We start from the raw sequence: 19512 nt of genomic DNA, 5'->3' as shown, positions 1-19512 counted from the left end.
GGCTTAATGCCACAGCACATGCAGGATGTACTAGCCTAAGGCTGAATTAAATAACTATATATATTGGTATTTACATTTTTTAGTCATCTAACTGTAGATGTCAGCTTTCTTGAAGGCTTTTTGGTTTTAGTGATTTTTTTTTTTCCAAATTAGCCCAAAGCACAGTCACAATCATCTGTATCTCTGTGCTGGATGCAACTGACATTAAGGACCTGATTCATCAAGGTCCATATCTTCTGATTTTTAGTGCATTGTGTGCAAAATAGCTCTGCGCATGCCCAGAACCGGGACATAGGCCGTGAAGACAGCCCTGTCTGCTCCGTCTTGGAGCACAAAGGACACTTATTTCAGCCTATGACTTCTGGGAGTGCACGGGGTGGGAAAGGGGCATTTTATTGTAGTCAATGTACAGTAAGAGCTGTATATTGACTACAAAATGAGGCGCAGCCATGTCCGGAATCCAGCTCTGGCCATCTTAAAGTTACTTGTTTTTATTCTTCTGTATCTCTTGCTCCAGCTGCAGGGCTAGTCTAATTCCTGATCAGTAATGGTCTCATATCCATGCTATAACATGTGCTTGCAATCACAAGCAACTGTAAAAATGTATTTTATGCTCAGCAGACATTGAAAACATACTAATAATTGTATTTCATGGAATTTTTTTTATTTATTTTTTTTTAAAAAAAACACTTTTTTAAAACATTAATGCCAATATTAGTAACAGGTGACAATTCAATTATTTTTTTTTTCCTGTGCGTTCTTTTGCAAAATGATAATCCACATAATTATTGGACATATCCTTCAATATCTTGTGTAGGATTGGGTACGTTACACTGACTTACATATATAAACACAGATTAGTAAGACAGCGACATGCTTTAAATGTCCACTTATATTAACACAGACAGATGACAGTTCTGAAGAGACTGGTACGCAGACTGCTTTAAATCCCGAACATCTAGTATGCAGGCTTGTTAGTTTTACACACCAACATGTAGATTAGTTAATTTAAAGCGACAATGGGTGGACCCGGCTTCTAAACCTAACCCTAACCCTCACCCTAAGACTAAACCTTACCCTAACTGTAATGGTAACCCTAACCCTCACCCTAACCCTAACCCTAAACCTTACCCTAACTGTAATGGTAACCCTAACCCTAATCCTAAACGTAACCCTTACCCTCACCCTAAGACTAAACCTTACCCTAACTGTAATGGTAACCCTAACCCTCACCCTAACCCTAACCCTAAACCTTACCCTAACTGTAATGGTAACCCTAACCCTAATCCTAAACGTAACCCCTACCCTAACCCTCAAATTAAATAGTGTATTTGCATTGCCGTTTTAAATAGAGAAATGTTGACGTGGCTTTGTTTTGTAGCGTAAAACTAATGTGCCTGCATAGTGCATACTAGATGTTCAGAATTTATACCAGTCTCTTCGGAACTGTCATCTGTCTGTGTTAAGGTAAGTGGACATTTAAAACATGTTGCTGTTTTACTAATCATTGTTTATTTTTCTATCTGCTCCTTGTCACTTATCTGTTATTCGTAATTACGAGTACCACCGCTTGTGTAATAGAGCACAGAAGACCTACACCAGATTTCCACAGCACACGTATCTTGAGATCTGCGCCTTGATGAATTTGGATGTGTGCAAAGTCTAAATACGTGCATTTGATGCTAAGCACAGGTTGTGCTCAGTATGCGTGCGTTAATGATTCAGGCCCTACATTTTTATTATTCTATACACTGTATAATTAATCATTTGATAATCTATTCAGTTGTTTACAACTATATTCATACAGTGCATCTGTGTTGATTGAAAAAACAATGATTTTGAATAGAAAGATAGGGTTACAAAATTGAACAGCCTGAATTACTGGTTTAGATGTACTTTACTCAATTACAATAATCTTCTGACTCTCCTGATATTCGTGTATTATATAAAAATGACAAACAAATGGTATTTTTTATACCAAGTTTTATGACCTGCCACTAATGTTAGAAACTGGTCGGCTACTATCTAATCACAGAATCTACAGGTATAGCAACAATAACGCATAAGTAATGAACTGTAAATTATATTGGATATAGTTTATCATCTACTGACATTTACACTGGTCATGGAACTCTGAGTCAACTTCTAATACCTTTATAATCTACAGTAGAGCACATGTTCTAACAGTGTTTTATAACAACAGTTGATAATGTCCCTACTTATTCATTCACAATTTCTTCTATCACAACATTCCAATGCAGGGTCGTTTATGGAGTGTAGCACAGATGCATTGCATTACATAAACAGTGATCCTACTTGGATGTCATTGTACCTGCTTCCTTTCTTATTGCAGTCTATTTGCACACAAAATCTCTATGATTAAATAACTCCAATTTAAAGCACTGCCCCACACCGCACACTGTCTATGCCATTTTAAAAAAAATCAAATAGGGGATTTTTTGGCAAAATTACAGTATACTGTTGATGGCTTTTATGGTCCATTATCTGTATAATGTTTGTGTCCATTTCTAGGGGAAACCACCTTTCCCTGTAGACTGCGCTGTCTATAGACCAGGCAGCCAACATCACATCACAACACATTAAGACATCAACAATTGGGTGGGGGGATATTGTCAAAACCTGAAGTGTCCGCTAGACCAAAAATACAATTTGCCTTATGTAAAGGAGCTATTAATAACACTCACAAATATCTATGTTAAGGTCCTCTTAGCTCGACAGAACTTGAGATGTTTTGCATTCTGTTTGCATTTGCATACTCACAACATCCTACATTGGAAAATCAGGACAAAGGCCATGCCCTGATCTGCTCATGCTACACCCATTATCCATGAGGCTATGTCCAAGCAGGGCATGCCCTTTTGACCTCTTAAAATCCTGTCTGTCCCTGGTATATTGTGACAATTGCCATAAATATGCTACATAGCTAAGCACAAGCTATTGCCCTCTGGTTTCCAAAAGAGGCAGACTGCAGTGTTCCTCCATTGGATTACTAACAGTCTGCTGCGCGTAGGAAATTAATTCCTCCCATGATGACAACTTTATCTGTAATATGTTCAGTTGTCATGAGTTGCTGAGACTGTTTACTTACTGCATATATTTGTGAATGTTATTAGTAGGTATTACTTTGCAGTGAGCACGGTCACTAACATTGCTCATAACTGTTAAGAACCCCTCCAGCCGGTACAGCACAACCCGGAGTCTGCTCCGCCAGTCAGGTGTTCACTGGAGCCCCTAGTGGTGGGGACAGACTTGGCCGCAGACTGACAGAGGGTCATGAAGTGTGTACCGGCTGGGGAGAACCCAGGTAAGCGAAGTGAAGTCCAGGCAAGGGTCAAGGGCCGGCAGCAGACAGCAAATCCAATAAACAGGCCGAGGTCAAGGGTCACGAGCAAACAGGAAGGTCGGTAAACACGCCAGAGGTCGGGGTCACAAGAAATACAGGCAGGGTCCAAATCCAGGCAAGGGGTCATACACAGGCAATCCAACAGAATATCCAAAGGACAGGAGCTAGGAGCAGAGCAGGTCAGCAGACTGGTAACAGAAGCTATAACTGGCAGTGAGGCTGCAGACCTCACTGCCTTAAATACATAGGCAGACCAATCAGGGCTTGAGTACACATTTGCAGGCTAATTGCCTGTCACACTGCTAAACCAATCAGAGCTTGCACCTGGACTCACATTCAGGTGTAGGTAAATAATCATATGCCCTGCTTAATCAGCCTACAGGCTGTGGGGAACTTCAGAGCATGCGCCCAGCTACACAGCCTGCCCGGGCGCATAAGATGATTCTCGGCGTCCGGCCGTTGCCCTAGCGGAAGTGACGTCCCGGGACGCCGGGACGAGCAGGATGCAAGCCGCTGCGGCTCGTGACAATAACATAAACTATTTTTCTTTTATGATAACAAAGTTATGACACATTAACTGTTTTACATGGTCACAAAGCTCCTTCCTGGCTTGTGATATCCTGAGAATTGTACAGTCGGGCACACATTCTAAGTATAAAGGTTAAACATAACTTATGGATATAAATGGAACAATACAATGATGGAACACAGTTCTTTCCAGAAAACAATAACCCAGACTAAATATTTTGCATCTGCAATACCAATCAAATGAACAAGACTTGCATAGTGACTTATCTGTATTTAATTCAAATGAAGAGATGAGATTGAAGGCAAGTGTGTGGGGTAAGTGTTCCACAAGGTATGATCAGACAGACACAGGAACATAAACTAAATTAGAAGAGTAAAAGATAGGATTTGGGAAGGTCAGATAGTAAAGGTTGGCAATAGACTACTGTGTAAGATAAGGGGTTTTATTATTATTTTAGCAGGATATCTGCACATGAAAAATGCAGTTTTAAGCGGAACTACTTTAACTAAATAGTAAAGTTATTTGACGTGGTAGAGGGCGTTATTAAATATTACTCTGTCAACTGGTTTAATAATAATTTCATCAATGAAATGGGATAAAAATTAGTTGTCAATCCTGATAAAATTGTGGATACTAAATGTCAGGGCTAAAGGATACAAAGGATAAATACTCTCTGTCCGTGTGCTTTGTCCATGCTTCCTGTCGTGCACCACATTTAAGCCTATACAGGAAAAAGTGACATGTTGTTTTGGATCCTAAGTGATCACAGAACTAGAATTTGATTTAGAACTCATTTCACTTAAAACATGCAATTTGCCACACTGACCATTCCAAAGAACTATATGTATTTATGTATGACCTCATTTTCATTTAAGGTGGATACTGATGAAGATGGATATTTAGATTGTCTACAAGTCCTTATGGCCTTAAAAGAAATTGTTCCAGAAAATGCCTTAAGTGATGCTGAAGAACTCTATGTGTACCGGGTAAGATAACACCATTAAAATTAAAGCCCCTGCTATGACTTACTAAAGTGCTATAAGAAGATGAAGCCTCGGACCTATTATACTCCCCAGCAGTCCAGATTTACACAGGACAGTCCTGATATGTAGAAAGGCTAGGGTTTATTGCTTGGGCTTAGTAATTGGTGATGTGGCTTTGGTAAGGCAACAATTTGTCCTAATTTATTTATTTATTGTACCTGTAATGTTGGGAGGTATGCTATATATAAGCCTTATATTGTTCCTGGAATCAATTGACAGAATTAGTTTCGGGGAACAAATTCATTTACTGACATTTTGACATTACAAATTCTGTGGTCAAGTCACAAAAGGTAGCCCTGAATTAAGGGGTTCAAAGGGACTTTATAGTGAAATTGTCAAAACAACCTATGATATGTAGATCACGGGAAAGGGGGATTTGTGGAAAGCAAATACAGAACCTGGTACTTAAAACAGCAAGAGAGGAGTTACCTGTGCAAACATGAAGGCATTCCCTTTTTATGTAGTGACAGCAAAGCTTTTTCAGTGTGCAAACAGATTAGATTTTCCAACTTCAGACAACTTTCATTTATTAATTTGTAAATGCACTTCTACAGGTGTTACTAAGTTCATTGTTTTATATTCAATTCTGTGTTTTTCATTAATGTGTTTTTATTATATAAAGTTGTTTGTTTCCATTGTCCGTGCATACCACAGAGAAGTTCAACTGATCTGGTGTCTACCCAGTACACATGCATGTTTTAAAAGTTGAATAACGACATGTAGAAACCAACTTAAAGTTGTTTGAAGGTATAACAAAAAAAACATTTAAATTATATACACACCTAAGGCCTGATTCATTAAGGATCTTAACTTGAGAAACCATCACCCCACCAACAAAATAGCACCCATTAATTAGCCACCGTCTACCACACACACACGCACACACACACACATTACATTGCCACAAGCCCCCTGTGCCATCACATGCACATTACTGTGCCCCTTCATCATCACCATGCTGTACCCCTTTATGATCACACTGTGCCCTCCGTGCTGCTTTTCTCCCCTTCACCAGGCCCCTTTCATCACACTGTGCCATGCTGCTTTTGCTCCCTCCTTCTCCTGGCTCCCCTTCATCACATTGTGCCATGCTACTTCCCCACCCTTATCACCGTGTGCCATGCTGCTTCCCCCCTCCTTCATCACTCTGTGCCATGCTGCTTCCTCCCCTTCATCACTCTGTGCCATGTTGTTTCCCCCCCCTTCATCACTCTGTGCCATGCTGCTTCCCCCCTTCATCACACTGTGCCGTGCTGCTTCCCCCCTTTCATTACTCTGTGCCGTGCTGCTTCCCACCTCCCCTTCATCATACTGTGCCATGCTGCCTCCTCCCCTTCATCACATTGTGCCATGCTGCTTCCCCCCATCACACTGTGCCATGCTGCTTCCCCCCATCACACTGTGCCATGCTGCTTCCCCCCATCACACTGTGCCATGCTGCTTCCCCCATCACACTGTGCCATGATGCTTCCTCCTTCTTCACTCAGTGCCATGCTGCTTCACCCCCCTTCATCACTCTGTGCCATGCTGCTTCCCCCTCCATCATCACACTGTGCCATGTTGCTTCCCCCCCCCCCCTTCATCACTCTGTGCCGTGCTGCTTCCCCCTCCTTCATCACTCTGGTCTATGCTGCTTCCCCACCCTCATCACTCTGTGCCGTGCTGCTTTCCCCCCTCCTTCATCACTCTATTCTATGCTGCTTCTCCCCCTTCATCACTCTGTGCCATGCTGCTCCCCCCTCTTGTCTCAGTTCCTTTACTAGTTACCTTTCTATTGGCTTCTATTATCTCTTTTCATCTCTTCATCTTTTCTTCTCTTCTGACTTCTTGCTTGCTGGCTCCTCTCTGCGCTGCTCCTCACTGAATAAGTCTGACATGATGACGTGACACCCGACATTCAGTGTGAAAGGAGATGGGAGGAGGATGGTCACCAACGCCGCGATGAGGTAAGTGTTTTTTTTAATTCTTTTTTTAGTACCCTGATCCGCCCCATCAACGAAGAGTGTGGAGCCATCAGGCATTGTGGCCCAGCGGAGAATACCCTGGAACCCCAGCGACCCAGTCCGACCCTGGCAGAAAGCGTATATGCATGAGCCACACCTGCATAAATACGCCTTTACTGTACATGGCCAGCGTTAGAATGCTCCTTTCGTCCCCTGTCCTGTCTCTACAGTGCAGGTTTTACAGCCAGAAACAAGGCAAGTCCGCATAGTTGCATAAGTGTGTGCCCACTTTCTAGGCATGAATAGAGTGATTTCAAAAAAGATATGCAAACTGGTACATATACCACTCTGCATCAGCCCCTAAGAGGAAAGAGCTGCAGAGATGACAACATTGACGATAAAGTGCCTTTAGAATTTCTAATAATTTACATTAAATTTAACATACAGTTGTAACACCCCCTTCTGTATTAAGCGTTGTGAGTAGGGATGTGCACCGGCGACTTTTGAGGTCTCGTGTTTTGTGTTTTGGATCCGGATTTTCTCGATGTTTTGGGTTCGGATTTGTTTTGCAAAACACCTGCCGAAAGGTTTTGGTTCGGATTTAAGGTTTTGGATTCGGATTTTTTTTGGAAAAAAACTAAAAAGTGTAAAAATCAAGTTTTTGGGCTTATTTTCACTCCTACGCTATTATTAACCTCAATAACATTCAATAACAATAATTTCCACTAATTTAAAGGCTATTCTGAACACCTAACACCTCACAATATAATATAATACAAGTATCTGGACTGCGTAGAGTAGTGGGCACTGGCCACCACAATATAATATATAGAAAACCTTCAACAGGTCTGAATTACACCCAAAAATAGTATCTGGACTGCGTAGAGGACTGGCAACTGGCCACCACAATATAATATATAGAAAACCTTCAACAGGTCTGAATTACACCCAAAAATAGTATCTGGACTGCGTAGAGTAGTGGGCACTGGGCACCACAATAAAATATATAGAAAACCTTCAACAGGTCTGAATTACACCCAAAAGTAGTATCTGGACTGCGTAGAGTAGTGGGCACTGGGCACCACAATATAATGTATAGAAAACCTTCAACAGGTCTGAATTACACCCAAAAATAGTATCTGGACTGCTTAGAGTAGTGGGCACTGGGCACCACAATAAAAAATATATAGAAAACCTTCAACAGGTCTGCATTACACCCAAAAATAGTATCTGGACTGCGTAGAGTAGTGGGCACTGGGCACCACAATAAAAAATATATAGAAAACCTTCAACAGGTCTGCATTACACCCAAAAATAGTATCTGGACTGCGTAGAGGACTAGCCACTGGCCACCACAATATAATATATAGAAAACCTTCAACAGGTCTGAATTACACCCAAAAATAGTATCTGGACTGCGTAGAGGACTGGCCACAGGCCACCACAATAAAATATATAAAAAACCTTCAACAGGTCTGCATTACACTGCACATACGGCTGCTCCTCCATCCTCTCCATCATATACATGTTGGAGTTTCAGAGTGTGAAAACCTCTTGTTTTTGATAATGTCAGTGCATTTTGAATATTTTTCAACACTGAATGTACTTTATCTATGATACGCATCTATCTTTCTTGACTGCGTAGTGTGGTGGCCCCGGTACACAATTTGGTACCGAGGCCACAATATAATTAAAAAACCCTCCACGGGTCAGAATTCCACCAAAAAAGGGTATGGACTGCGTAGTGTGGTGTGCCTGGAACACAATTTTTTACAGCGCCAACAATATAATTAAAAAATTGGGCATCAACTGTCACCGTTGTTTAATATCTGATACACCTAAATATGGACTGCACAGTGGAGTGGCCTCGGTAGTAAATTTGGTGCCGGGGCCACAATACCTCCTCCAACTTCCAAGTGTAGTGTTTATAAAGACAGACAGCGTCGAAGTGTTATTAGTTGACTTTCTTAACCCTAAAATTGTCCCTGTTGCAAATATTCGTGCAATGGAGAGTTACTTTTTCATTGAAAGACTCAAGCTTTTTAAAGTGTAGTGTTTATAAAATATAAACAACAATACAGTACTTCTAGAGCACGTCAATCCCTCTTGTTTTAAATTATGACAGGGCATTTTAATTTTGGTTTAATTTCCTGAATTTGTTTAAATTTGGTTTTACTTTTTGAACATGGCAAACGACTGTTGATTGGTCATATAATGCAAAAAAATAGTTGCAAGATGGAATTGTCCTTGGGCCCTCCCACCCACCCTTATGTTGTTGAAATAGGACATGCACACTTTAACAAACCAATCATTTCAGCGACAGGGCCTACCAAACAACTTTGGCTGAAATGATTGGTTTGTTTGGGCCCCCACACCAATAAAAAAATTCATCTCTCCCTGTACAAACTAAACAGGCTCTACTGAGGAAAGATGTTGTCCTCATCCTCAACCTCTGATTCCTCTCCCCCTACAGTGTGTACTTCCTCCTCCTCCTCACACATTATCAATTCGTCCCCGCTGGACTCCACAACCACAGATCCCTCTGTACTGTCTGGAGGGCAGTGCTGTACTTCATTGAGGAATTGATTATTCATTTTTATAAACATAATTTTTTCAACGTTGTGAGGAAGCAACCTCCTTCGCCGCTCACTGACCAGGTTCCCAGCTGCACTAAAAACTCTTTTCGAGTACACACTGGAGGGGGGACAACGCAGTTAAAAAATAGAGCCAGTTTGTACAGGGGCTTCCAAACTGCCTTTTGGAGTTCTACCACGTCACTACCTCTAGTTAATTTAGATTGCAAGGCTTGTAAATATAAATACTTTGAAGATAAAAAAAGCAGGCTGCACAGACTGTGGAGCTAGAAAGTGTAATTAAATGGACCACGTTACTTTGGTGGCTATCTATGCCCCCCCCCCCCCCCCCCCCCCCGCTTGTAGTTGAATATAAATAAAGCAGCCTGCATAGACTGTATAACTAGAAATTCAAATATACAAAGAAATGGACAAAGGCAGTTTGGTATCTGTCTGCATCAGATCCCCTCTCCACTAGGAGTAAAACAGAAAACTATTCAGCCGTTATATAATCTAGAATATAAATAGAAATTGAGAAAGGCAATTTGGTATCTGTCTGCATCATAATCATCAACATCCTCCTCAGCGCCAGCTACATCAATATCCTCCTCCCGGTGTACAACATTCACACCTTCATTAGCCAAATCTGTAACTGGACTGTGGGTGATCCTTCCAGCATATGCAGAGGGCGTGCTGCAAATGCTGGATGGAGTCACCTCTTCCCGTACAGTGATGGGAAGGTCAGGGTTCACAACCAACCACCCTTGGACTCGCCTTGGGGATTTGTGATGTCATCTGTTTAGAAGGCAGAGTTCTTTGCTGTTTTGTTGTTGTTGCTGACAGCATTACTCTCTTAAATTTTTTGTAGGGGGGGGGGAGGAGGGCTTAGATCCTTGGGTGAAGCTGGACCACTAGTCACGAACACGGGCCAGGGCATAAGCCGTTCCTTGCCACTACGTGTCGTAAATGGCATATTGCCAACTTTACTTTTCTCCTCAGCTGATTTTAAGTTTCTCTTTTTGCTATTTTTTGAGAACTTGGGCTTTTTGGATTTTACATGCCCTGTACTAGGAGATTGGGCATTGGGCTTGCCAGACGACGTTGATGGCATTTCATCGTCTATGTCATGACTAGTGGCAGCAGCTTCAGCATAAGGAGGAAGTGGGTCTTGATCTTACCCTACTTTATCCTCCAAGTTTTGGTTTTCCATTATATGTAGCACAAGAGAGCGTACCCCTAAGCCACACACACTCGGCAAAGCCTTTAAAAATTATATGCGGCACAGGAGAGTAGTACTGGACTTATACTGCTGAATCAGTGAACTTTGTAATAGCAGTACCACTGGACTTATACTGCTGAATCAGTGAACTTTGTAATAGCAGTACCACTAGACTTATACTGCTGAATCAGTGAACTTTGTAATAGCAGTACCACTGGACTTATACTGCTGAATCAGTGAACTTGGTAATATTGCAGTACCAATGGGCTTATACTGCAGGATTGGTTTTGCAAATTTTGTTGTAATTCATTTTTTTTTTTTAATTTTTTTGGTATTTTTTTTTTAATAACTTTTTTTTTATTTTTTAAAAACTTGGGAATAATGGGGAAATAACTATGCCCTTAGAAGCACAGAGCACAGGACACAGCACCACTGGACTGAACAGGACACAGCACAGGACCCAGCAGCACCACTGAACTCAAAATTTACAGAGCACAGCACACAACACCACTGGACTGATACTGCAGAATGTGTGAACTTTGTAATATTGCAGTACCACTGGACTTTTACTGCTGAATGTGTGAACTTGGTAATATTGCAGTACCAATGGACTTATACTGCTGGATTGTTTTTGCAAATTTGGTTATAATTTATTTTATTTTTTTAATAACTTTTTTTTCATTTTTTAAAAACTTGGGAATAATGGGGAAATAACTATGCCCTTAGAAGCACAGAGCACAGGACACAGCACCACTGGACTGAACAGGACACAGCACAGGACCCAGCAGCACTACTGAACTCAGCAGGACAGAGCACAAGACACAGCACCACTGGACTAATACTGCAGAATGTGTGAACTTTGTAATATTGCAGTACCACTGAACTTTTACTGCTGAATGTGTGAACTTTGTAATATTGCAGTACCAATGGGCTTATACTGCAGGATTGGTTGTGCAAATTTTGTTGTAATTAAAAAAAAATTAAATTAGTTTTTTGTATTTTTTTAAATAACTTTTTTTTATTTTTTTAAACACTTGGGAATATTGGGGAAATAACTATGCCCTTAGAAGCACAGAGCACAGGACACAGCACCACTGGACTGAACAGGACACAGCACAGGACCCAGCAGCACCACTGACCTCAGAAGGACAGAGCACAGGACACAGCACCACTGGACTGAGCACAGCACAGCACAGCACAGCACAGAACTGAACTGAACAGCACGAGATATAGCAGGACAGAGGACCACCTAACACACCCTCCCTCTACCCTGATCAATGCCCGAGTGAAGATGGCGGCGACTAGCGGGGAATTTATAGGATCCGAGTATCACGAGATCCGACAAAGGGATTATGAGTCAGAGCCTCAGATTCAGATTTGAATTTGGCGCCAATACCCGGATCTGTCTCGGATCCGACTCGGATCGGCAACGTTCGGGTGGGCTCGGATTTCATAAATCCGAGTGCGCTCATCTCTAGTTGTGAGGGTGTATATATTTTGAACCACGCAGATGCTTCTCACCTTGATACTTGGTTTTCAGTGCCTCCACCCGAATCTCTGCTTTTTCTTCTGGGGGGTGTTCAAAAGATACACCAGGGGGAGATTCGGGAAACCCCCTGCCCAGTATTAACACTCTGTGACAAACTGTGTGCTGCAAAAGCCAGCCAGGCACATTTATTTAAATGGAAACCCTAAATGCAGCTTTGTAATTTTGTAGAAAAACACACTTTGGTATAATTTGAAATAATAGTGCAAACAATACAATACAGTAATAAAACAGTGTGGATGAAAGTGGAGCACCACTTCTTACTATGCACACCAAGTTAACACACTAACTCGCAATAAATCAATAACATTAACAGCATACAATATAATATATAACAATATAAACATTAACTGCCACAGCTTTATACACATGGAAAAATATATCAGGTACCTTACTTGCTCCTGATACTGGGAATATCTTGCGGGGTGAATGTATATATTTTTCCTTATAGCTCTACAATGTACTGCCAAACGCACACATCAGCAGTATTCAAACACACCACACAAATGGAGCAGTGCACTGCAAGTTGGAGCCCTTCTGTATGGATGCAGCATGGCATGGAAACATCATGTGTCCAGATTGCAGATTTTAGAAGTCTTTAAGTCACTTGCAGTGAGGTACAGCAGTCACAGTATGCAAACCCTCCTGTAGCAACAACTGCAAAATCCTGTCTTATTTGTATTCTGGGACTTGTAGTTCCACAAATGCTGATTAGACAAACACTTGATGCACATTTACCTGCCCACCCATCTATCCCTAACTCTTCAGCCCTTGTGGCCAGATATAGTCCAAACCCCACTTGAATAATAACAGATAGGTAAAAATAACCTGTAACTTATCTGCACCAGTGTGAGTCACAGGTCTAAACTTGCTTATCTCCAAAATGGCTGACTTGTAAAATGTCCTTCTTTAGAGGTGCATGCAAACCTTCACCTACAGCTTCACACTGTGACTTCCAGCAGGTTCTGTTCAGGACTGCACTGAGCTCTGATATCTCTGCAGACTGTCTGCTCTCTCTCCTCAGACCACCAATTCAGTGCCCTTCTGCCTAGGGTCACCTATCTGGACTGTCACACAGCTCAGTCTCTCCCAGGATGCTCCTCTCTCTCTCTCAGCCTTCTTAGGCTCCTCCCCCTTTCATAATAGCATTCTGGGAGATGTAGTTCCTCCTCCTGGACTGGTAAATAGCTATATCCATCTTTTTTCTTACTGATGCAATTGTGATTATTAGCCCCTGGGTGCTCAAGTCCAATTGCAGCATCCCCAGGGGTTACACAGTCAAGTAATGAAACTTTTTTTTTTTTTTATATCAAATGAAGAGTAAATCACATGTGGACATTAAATCAATGTTTTGCCTGGGCTCCAGGAACAAAATATTCTGTTTCAAAGAAAAAAAACAGATGACTAAAATATTTTTTTTTACGTATATATAAACTTGAAATGGAGGTTCAATCTGTCAGTTGAATGCCTCAACAAATAATATTTTGTTACCTCATAAGCATGAGGGAGTTTATAATTACATTTATTGTTTAGTGGTACGTTAATTATGTTAATTAGATAAAGAACATTACCAGAGCAATCACAAATACAGAGTCTCCATTTTCTTTCTACATACACTTCTTTGTAGGTACATGGTGGCAGTGAGCCAAGAGAACCCAGCGCGTGCTATAATAGGTGTGTAAAGCAATCCCTCTGGTATCTTAATTCTTAATTGTCCTGTGATGGCAAAGGCTGAATACTATTCAGACATCAAACAGATATCATATTACCATAAGTTGGTTTAATTTGAGTTTGTTAAGATACAAGCTAAACCAGTTGGGAGGTAATCACACTGTAGCTTTGGACCAACTCTGTGTGTCATGGGCCAGTGTTCATATTCCTATTATAAAACATCAATTCAATCATGCCTGCCATTGTTGGTACATTGCATTGACTTTATCAGAGCCATTTGGTCCATCTGTCAACATTATTGTATTCCGTACCTCAATCAGACTAAAAGAGAGTGTATTATCTTATAGGCTTTGACCTTATTTCATAAATGTCCTTCCTGTAAAATAATAATAATGAATCAGTAAAGCATTATTGTGTGTTTGCTTTGTCTGTGGTTTCTTTTCTTGTGAAATGTAAAACCACAGAGGTAGTGCAGCATTTTGTGCAGCTTGTACGTGTGCCTCCAATAAACATCCCTTGTATTCACTGCTTCCATGTTTTGTTTAGTGGATAAAATAAACAAAGTTTTTCAAAGGGACGGTAGAGAAAGAATGAGGTACCTGGACTGGGATACACAGACCTGTCTACATAGACATCACCTGAGGATAATGGAGTTTTTGAAGGAACACTTTGTTGTTGTGAAAGCCTTCAAGAGGGAGAACCAGAGTTCTGTGGGTTAGTTCTCAATACTTGAAACACAAAGGCAATTGGCTGGAAAAAAAAAGAGTTTTGTTTGCGAAACAAAGCTTTGTAGGTCACAACCATAGGGTTTTCCATAGAATGGATGCATTCAGAGCAAGGAATATGAAAGGCCCTATAATTAAACTTAACATAATACTCTCTCTATTAGTATTTTAAAAGTACCTTAAACAAAGTTGATGTGAAAGTTCCTACTAGACTTTCATGCAAGAAGACAATTGATTGTAATGAAAGCTGGGATAGTGGAGAAAGTGAGGAGGTGGGAGATTAAGGTACGGTCTTTAGCTTTTTCATCTTAATTCTGACAGTGGTAAAAGAAAGCATAAAGCACTCAAGTGGTACCAAGCCCTCTTCATCTGTGAAGGAGTGGGAGCATATGTTATTAGCTGCAAGTTTAAACTTGTCGTTAATATTTGTTGTCATAGTACATTTGCACTTAGCTCTAAATTCTACCCAGTTATAAAGGACAGGGTCATATTTTCATTATTTTATGGCATTTAACAAGCTATTTTTTTCAAAAAAATTACTATTCAAACCAATCTAACGTTCTAGTTAGAACGTTGATATTCTAGCCATCAAATTATACTACGGAAAGTAATGTGATCTCTGCATTCAACTATTTTGGCTTTGACTGTTTTGAAATACTGCTAGATCACACAGGATCTGATTTTTCAACCATATTAAAAGGGTCATTCTGATTGTATGGCCGGCTCAAGGGCATAACAACTGAGGCAATTGCCTTAGGACCCAAGATGTTAAAGGCCCTCATTCATCATCATCATCATCAACATTTATTTGTATAGCGCCAGCAAATTCCGTAGCGGTTTACAATTGGGAACAAACATTAATAAGACAATGCTGGGTAATACATACAGACAGAGAGGTAGGAGAACCCTGCTCGCATGCTTACAATCTATAGAACAATGGGAGTATGAAACACAAGGGCATGTGCTACATCATATTGCATAATGGACCAGATGGAATTCAAAGGTAAAAGTATTGAGTGGGCTGTGTGTGTACCAATGTTGGTCAGAGGGTTGTTGTCTTGTGTGAGCTCATTAGCATATTATTAAGTTAAAAAGATTGGACTATACTTTCCTAACATTATAAAATAAATGGTTTGGAGGGGTGGATAGAGTTAGTTTACCTGCACATATTTTACCTCATGCCCCAGATTTTCTTCAGCCACTCTTGCTGTACACATGGCTGGACCACATGTTCCCATCACAGCCACAAGGATTGTAACAGAGAATGTGTTTATATGTGTAAATGAATAGCAAGAGCAATAGATCGATTAGGAGATATCTAGGTATAGACAGGTTAAGGGATAATACAAAACATGTCCTGAATTAAGTTCATCCTTATATTGCGAATCTGCCAGTATCAGGGGCTTTTCTTGTGCTGTACACACACAATTTTTTCTGGATTGCTACTACTCAGATTATTTCATTTTAAAGCTTGTTTTGTTTACCATGCTAATGTAGCTAGTGTTTGCGACAACGAGAGCTCATTATCTCCCCATCCAAGCTCAGCAGCAATCTGCTCTTGTTCAATCTTTCATCATCTCAGCTCTATCCATCTCTTCTCTTCCAGATCCTAGAGATTGTGGACTATTATGTAACAGATGGCCTAACAGACCTGCGACTCTTCGCTGTGATGGCTAGCTTGGCGCAGAAAATAGCAGCACTAGAGTGAGTATTCAAAGGCATGGACGCTCATGAATTTTAACTCATTAATGACAAAGGAATTAAACAGGGTGCAAACTGCTTCATCACTAAAAAGTGTAATTAAAAGACTTGGATGGCTCTCCAGTGCTGAGTGTCCTATTTTTCCAGTAAGAGAAGCTGTCTCTTAATACAAGATTAATCAAACTAGGCTTTTATTCAGCTTCCATTTATAATTGTGCTTAGCAACAAAAGAATAGCTTCAAGAAATATAGGAGAATTCCAGGAGACAGATCATTTTGGATTGGACTGATGTTTATGCAGCTTCATACTAGTAATCTGTCTGCTAAATAATAGATTTAAAATGGGAATACATCATACCTGAGATTATTAAATGTAGACACCCTGACAACTTTCCACTTATATATATTGGAGGCAGGAAAAGACTAATGGACCAGTTAATAATTTTAACAATTGTATGTATCTATTTTATGAATTGTAAAGATTGGGAAAAATATCATAGCTCATGCAATATAAATGTTTTATTCAAATGGTTTTCATTTCTTAATAATGAAAAAATATGTATTTATTGTCAGATAACATTATCCCAGATTCTGCATTTCTCTTATTTTCTAGGAGTACATGACATTTAATTAAATTAATTAATTAGCCACAATTAAACATGACGGGCTTGATTCATTAAGGAAAGTACGGCAAAAAAAGGAGTAAGTTTTATCCTGGATAAAACCATATTACAATGTAAGGGGTGCAAATTAGTTTATTATTTTGCACATAAGATACTGGCTGTTTTTTCATGTAGCACACAAACAGGGGTGGGCTGGCAACATGCAGCCCGGGGGGCGCACAGGAGGCCGCATCACATGACACGCGATGCGGCCGCCTGGGCACTGACGCAGCCGCATCGCCTGTCATGTGATGCGGCCGTCTGGTTATATATAGGTAATATTGTATCTGGGGGGGTGGCAGCCGACCCTAACAGGGGTTAGACTGAGCGGCCCGGGGGACCGATGCCCCCCTGCCCCCTGGCCCAGCCCCCCCTGCATACAAATACTTGATAGCTTTAAGTTGATCTAGAACACGTCTTACCCCAACTATAAATCTGTCATCGTGTTTTAAATTTGCCTCCCCCTCCAATGCAACATGGTTTTGCTGAGCTGCAAAGTTACTAATTTATTTTTTTTTGAAAAGTAAATTTTTTATTGTAGTTTTTCAAAACAACACAGGTGTGAAAATGAGACATCATATGACAAATATATGAAACAATTCACTTTAAATAACAGACATGCATATAAATGGGAGCATGTACAGCACAAAGAAAATTGGCATGTTTCTGTAAAGAAGCGAGGGTTGTTTTTATTTTTGTTGTATGGGGGAAAGGGGAAAGACAAACCATGAGGAAACAGGGATGCCATCATACTGCATTGCTAAATATATATTTTGAACTATATTTCTGGCTATACCACCCTCCATACATAATAATGATAGTTGCTCTACTTTTCACAGAGGAAAAGCTCTATGGACATGGAATACAAGCATCAGTTACTTATAAGATGTGTGAAGTCAGGTCACTAGGGAGCTCCTATTGGCCAATTGGGTCAGTAACACAATGCAGAAATTCTCTATTCTGTCTGATGAGTGGCTCAGTCCATCTGTTCGCCCCTAACCATATGGTATACAATAAGCTAAGACTGGAGAAATGCTGCTTTTATGTATGTGAATGTGGTAGGATGCATTGAAAGTCTATGTGAGTGCCATTCCTTTGAAGCGATTGCACCTTGTATTTACACGGAGAGCATATTATTATAATCTACTTTCATATTTGAGTGTGAGTAATGGTTTTAACATATTTCGTAGTATCTGTGAACCCCTATGTAAACAGTAACTGAAGACTTAGATAACAAGAGGGACAAATTGTTTGAATTTCAGGACTGTTTTCGGGGCTGTATTTAGGTAAACTAACCACATATCTATGGCAGCACTGATAAGTGGCCACGATGGAAATGGCGTCCTCTGTGCCTAACGATGTAGAAATATTGGTGTACTAGGTCAATGATGAGAATCATAACAAATATTCTTTCATTGTGCATGCAAGATATGTAAATGGAGTTATGAAATGACATTGCTCCAGCACCAGGCATAGTGCGCTGATTTGAATGTCAGAGCAAAGGATCAAATAGCAATGTCCTGTGGTGGACCCACATCTTGTCTCCTTTTCATAAAATACTAATGTTGTGTTCCAAACAGAACACAATGTAAGTAAAGCGCCTGTAAAATACAGCCAACTATCTAGGGATCTATCCTTGTGGCATGATGCTTACACTGTTTACATGGACAAGAAGGAGAATGGTGGCATGGTGGTATCAGCAAGAGAAGTATGTCTGCATCATTTTCTGTGGTCACCACCATGCTATATATTTTACTGCTGTCCACATGGATAGCAAGAACACGTGGTGCAACATACACATTGTTTGGGGTGTAACATTGCACATTACTGGGCATGGTCTTATAGAAGACCAGCAAATCTTGTAGTCCAAATGGCCAGCACAGTATACAGCACCTATTGGTGCAGTTGGCACCACTACATTTCACCCCTCTCTGCCCCGATTTGTTTTTCTTTTGTTTAGTAAAATAATAACTGGAAATTCTAAACCCACAACAAGCTTGAGGTACATAGGGAATAGCTTGAAGGCCTGGGCACATGCAGGGCTGCCAAGAAGAATTCAGGGCCCGGGTACAACAAATTCATGGGGCCCCCCTCATATTCAAGTAAGCCCCAAAATTTTTTTGCGCCGCCTTACGGCGGCGCAAAACAATTTAGGTGTATGGTCATACATTCAGGGGCGTGGCTAGCCAAACGGCGGTGCAAAAATTTTGGGAGGTGTGGTCATGCATTTGGGGCGTGGCAAACGTGCCATTGGGGCGTGGCTAACATAAAAACCACTAGGCTCTCAATTCGCCGGAGCGTCACATATGTTCAAGCACTCCTGACTTTCAGGACATCTACCACCACAGTGTAGTATACAAACAATGCAGTGTGTACACAAACAGTTCAGTCTTGGCCTACACCTTACATTGGGCACAACATTCACCAAAAATTGGTATTGTCCCTACTAGAATCACAACATTTCACACACTGTGCTGCTCTCTCCTACCTGTTCTTCTCACTTTCTCCACCTGTGGCTGCTGGTTTCTTTAGTTGTG

The 19512-nt window shown here is 40.8% G+C and overlaps 1 protein-coding gene across 1 annotated transcript in view; it reads left to right on the top strand.

Annotated features, from left to right (window-relative positions):
- LOC142150791 (uncharacterized) overlaps positions 1-19512 on the top strand; it is a 174731-nt gene that overhangs the window by 95598 nt on the left and 59621 nt on the right. The window contains exons 7-8 of the mRNA XM_075205978.1: positions 4769-4879; positions 16220-16317. Coding sequence (XP_075062079.1) covers positions 4769-4879; positions 16220-16317 — 209 coding nt within the window. The remainder of the gene's footprint in view (positions 1-4768; positions 4880-16219; positions 16318-19512) is intronic.

This window comes from Mixophyes fleayi, chromosome 4, assembly GCF_038048845.1.
Source record: "Mixophyes fleayi isolate aMixFle1 chromosome 4, aMixFle1.hap1, whole genome shotgun sequence".
NCBI classification, from domain to species: Eukaryota; Metazoa; Chordata; class Amphibia; order Anura; family Limnodynastidae; genus Mixophyes; species Mixophyes fleayi.
Note: the sequence above shows the minus strand (reverse complement) of the source record. Positions and strands in the feature narration are given on the sequence as shown.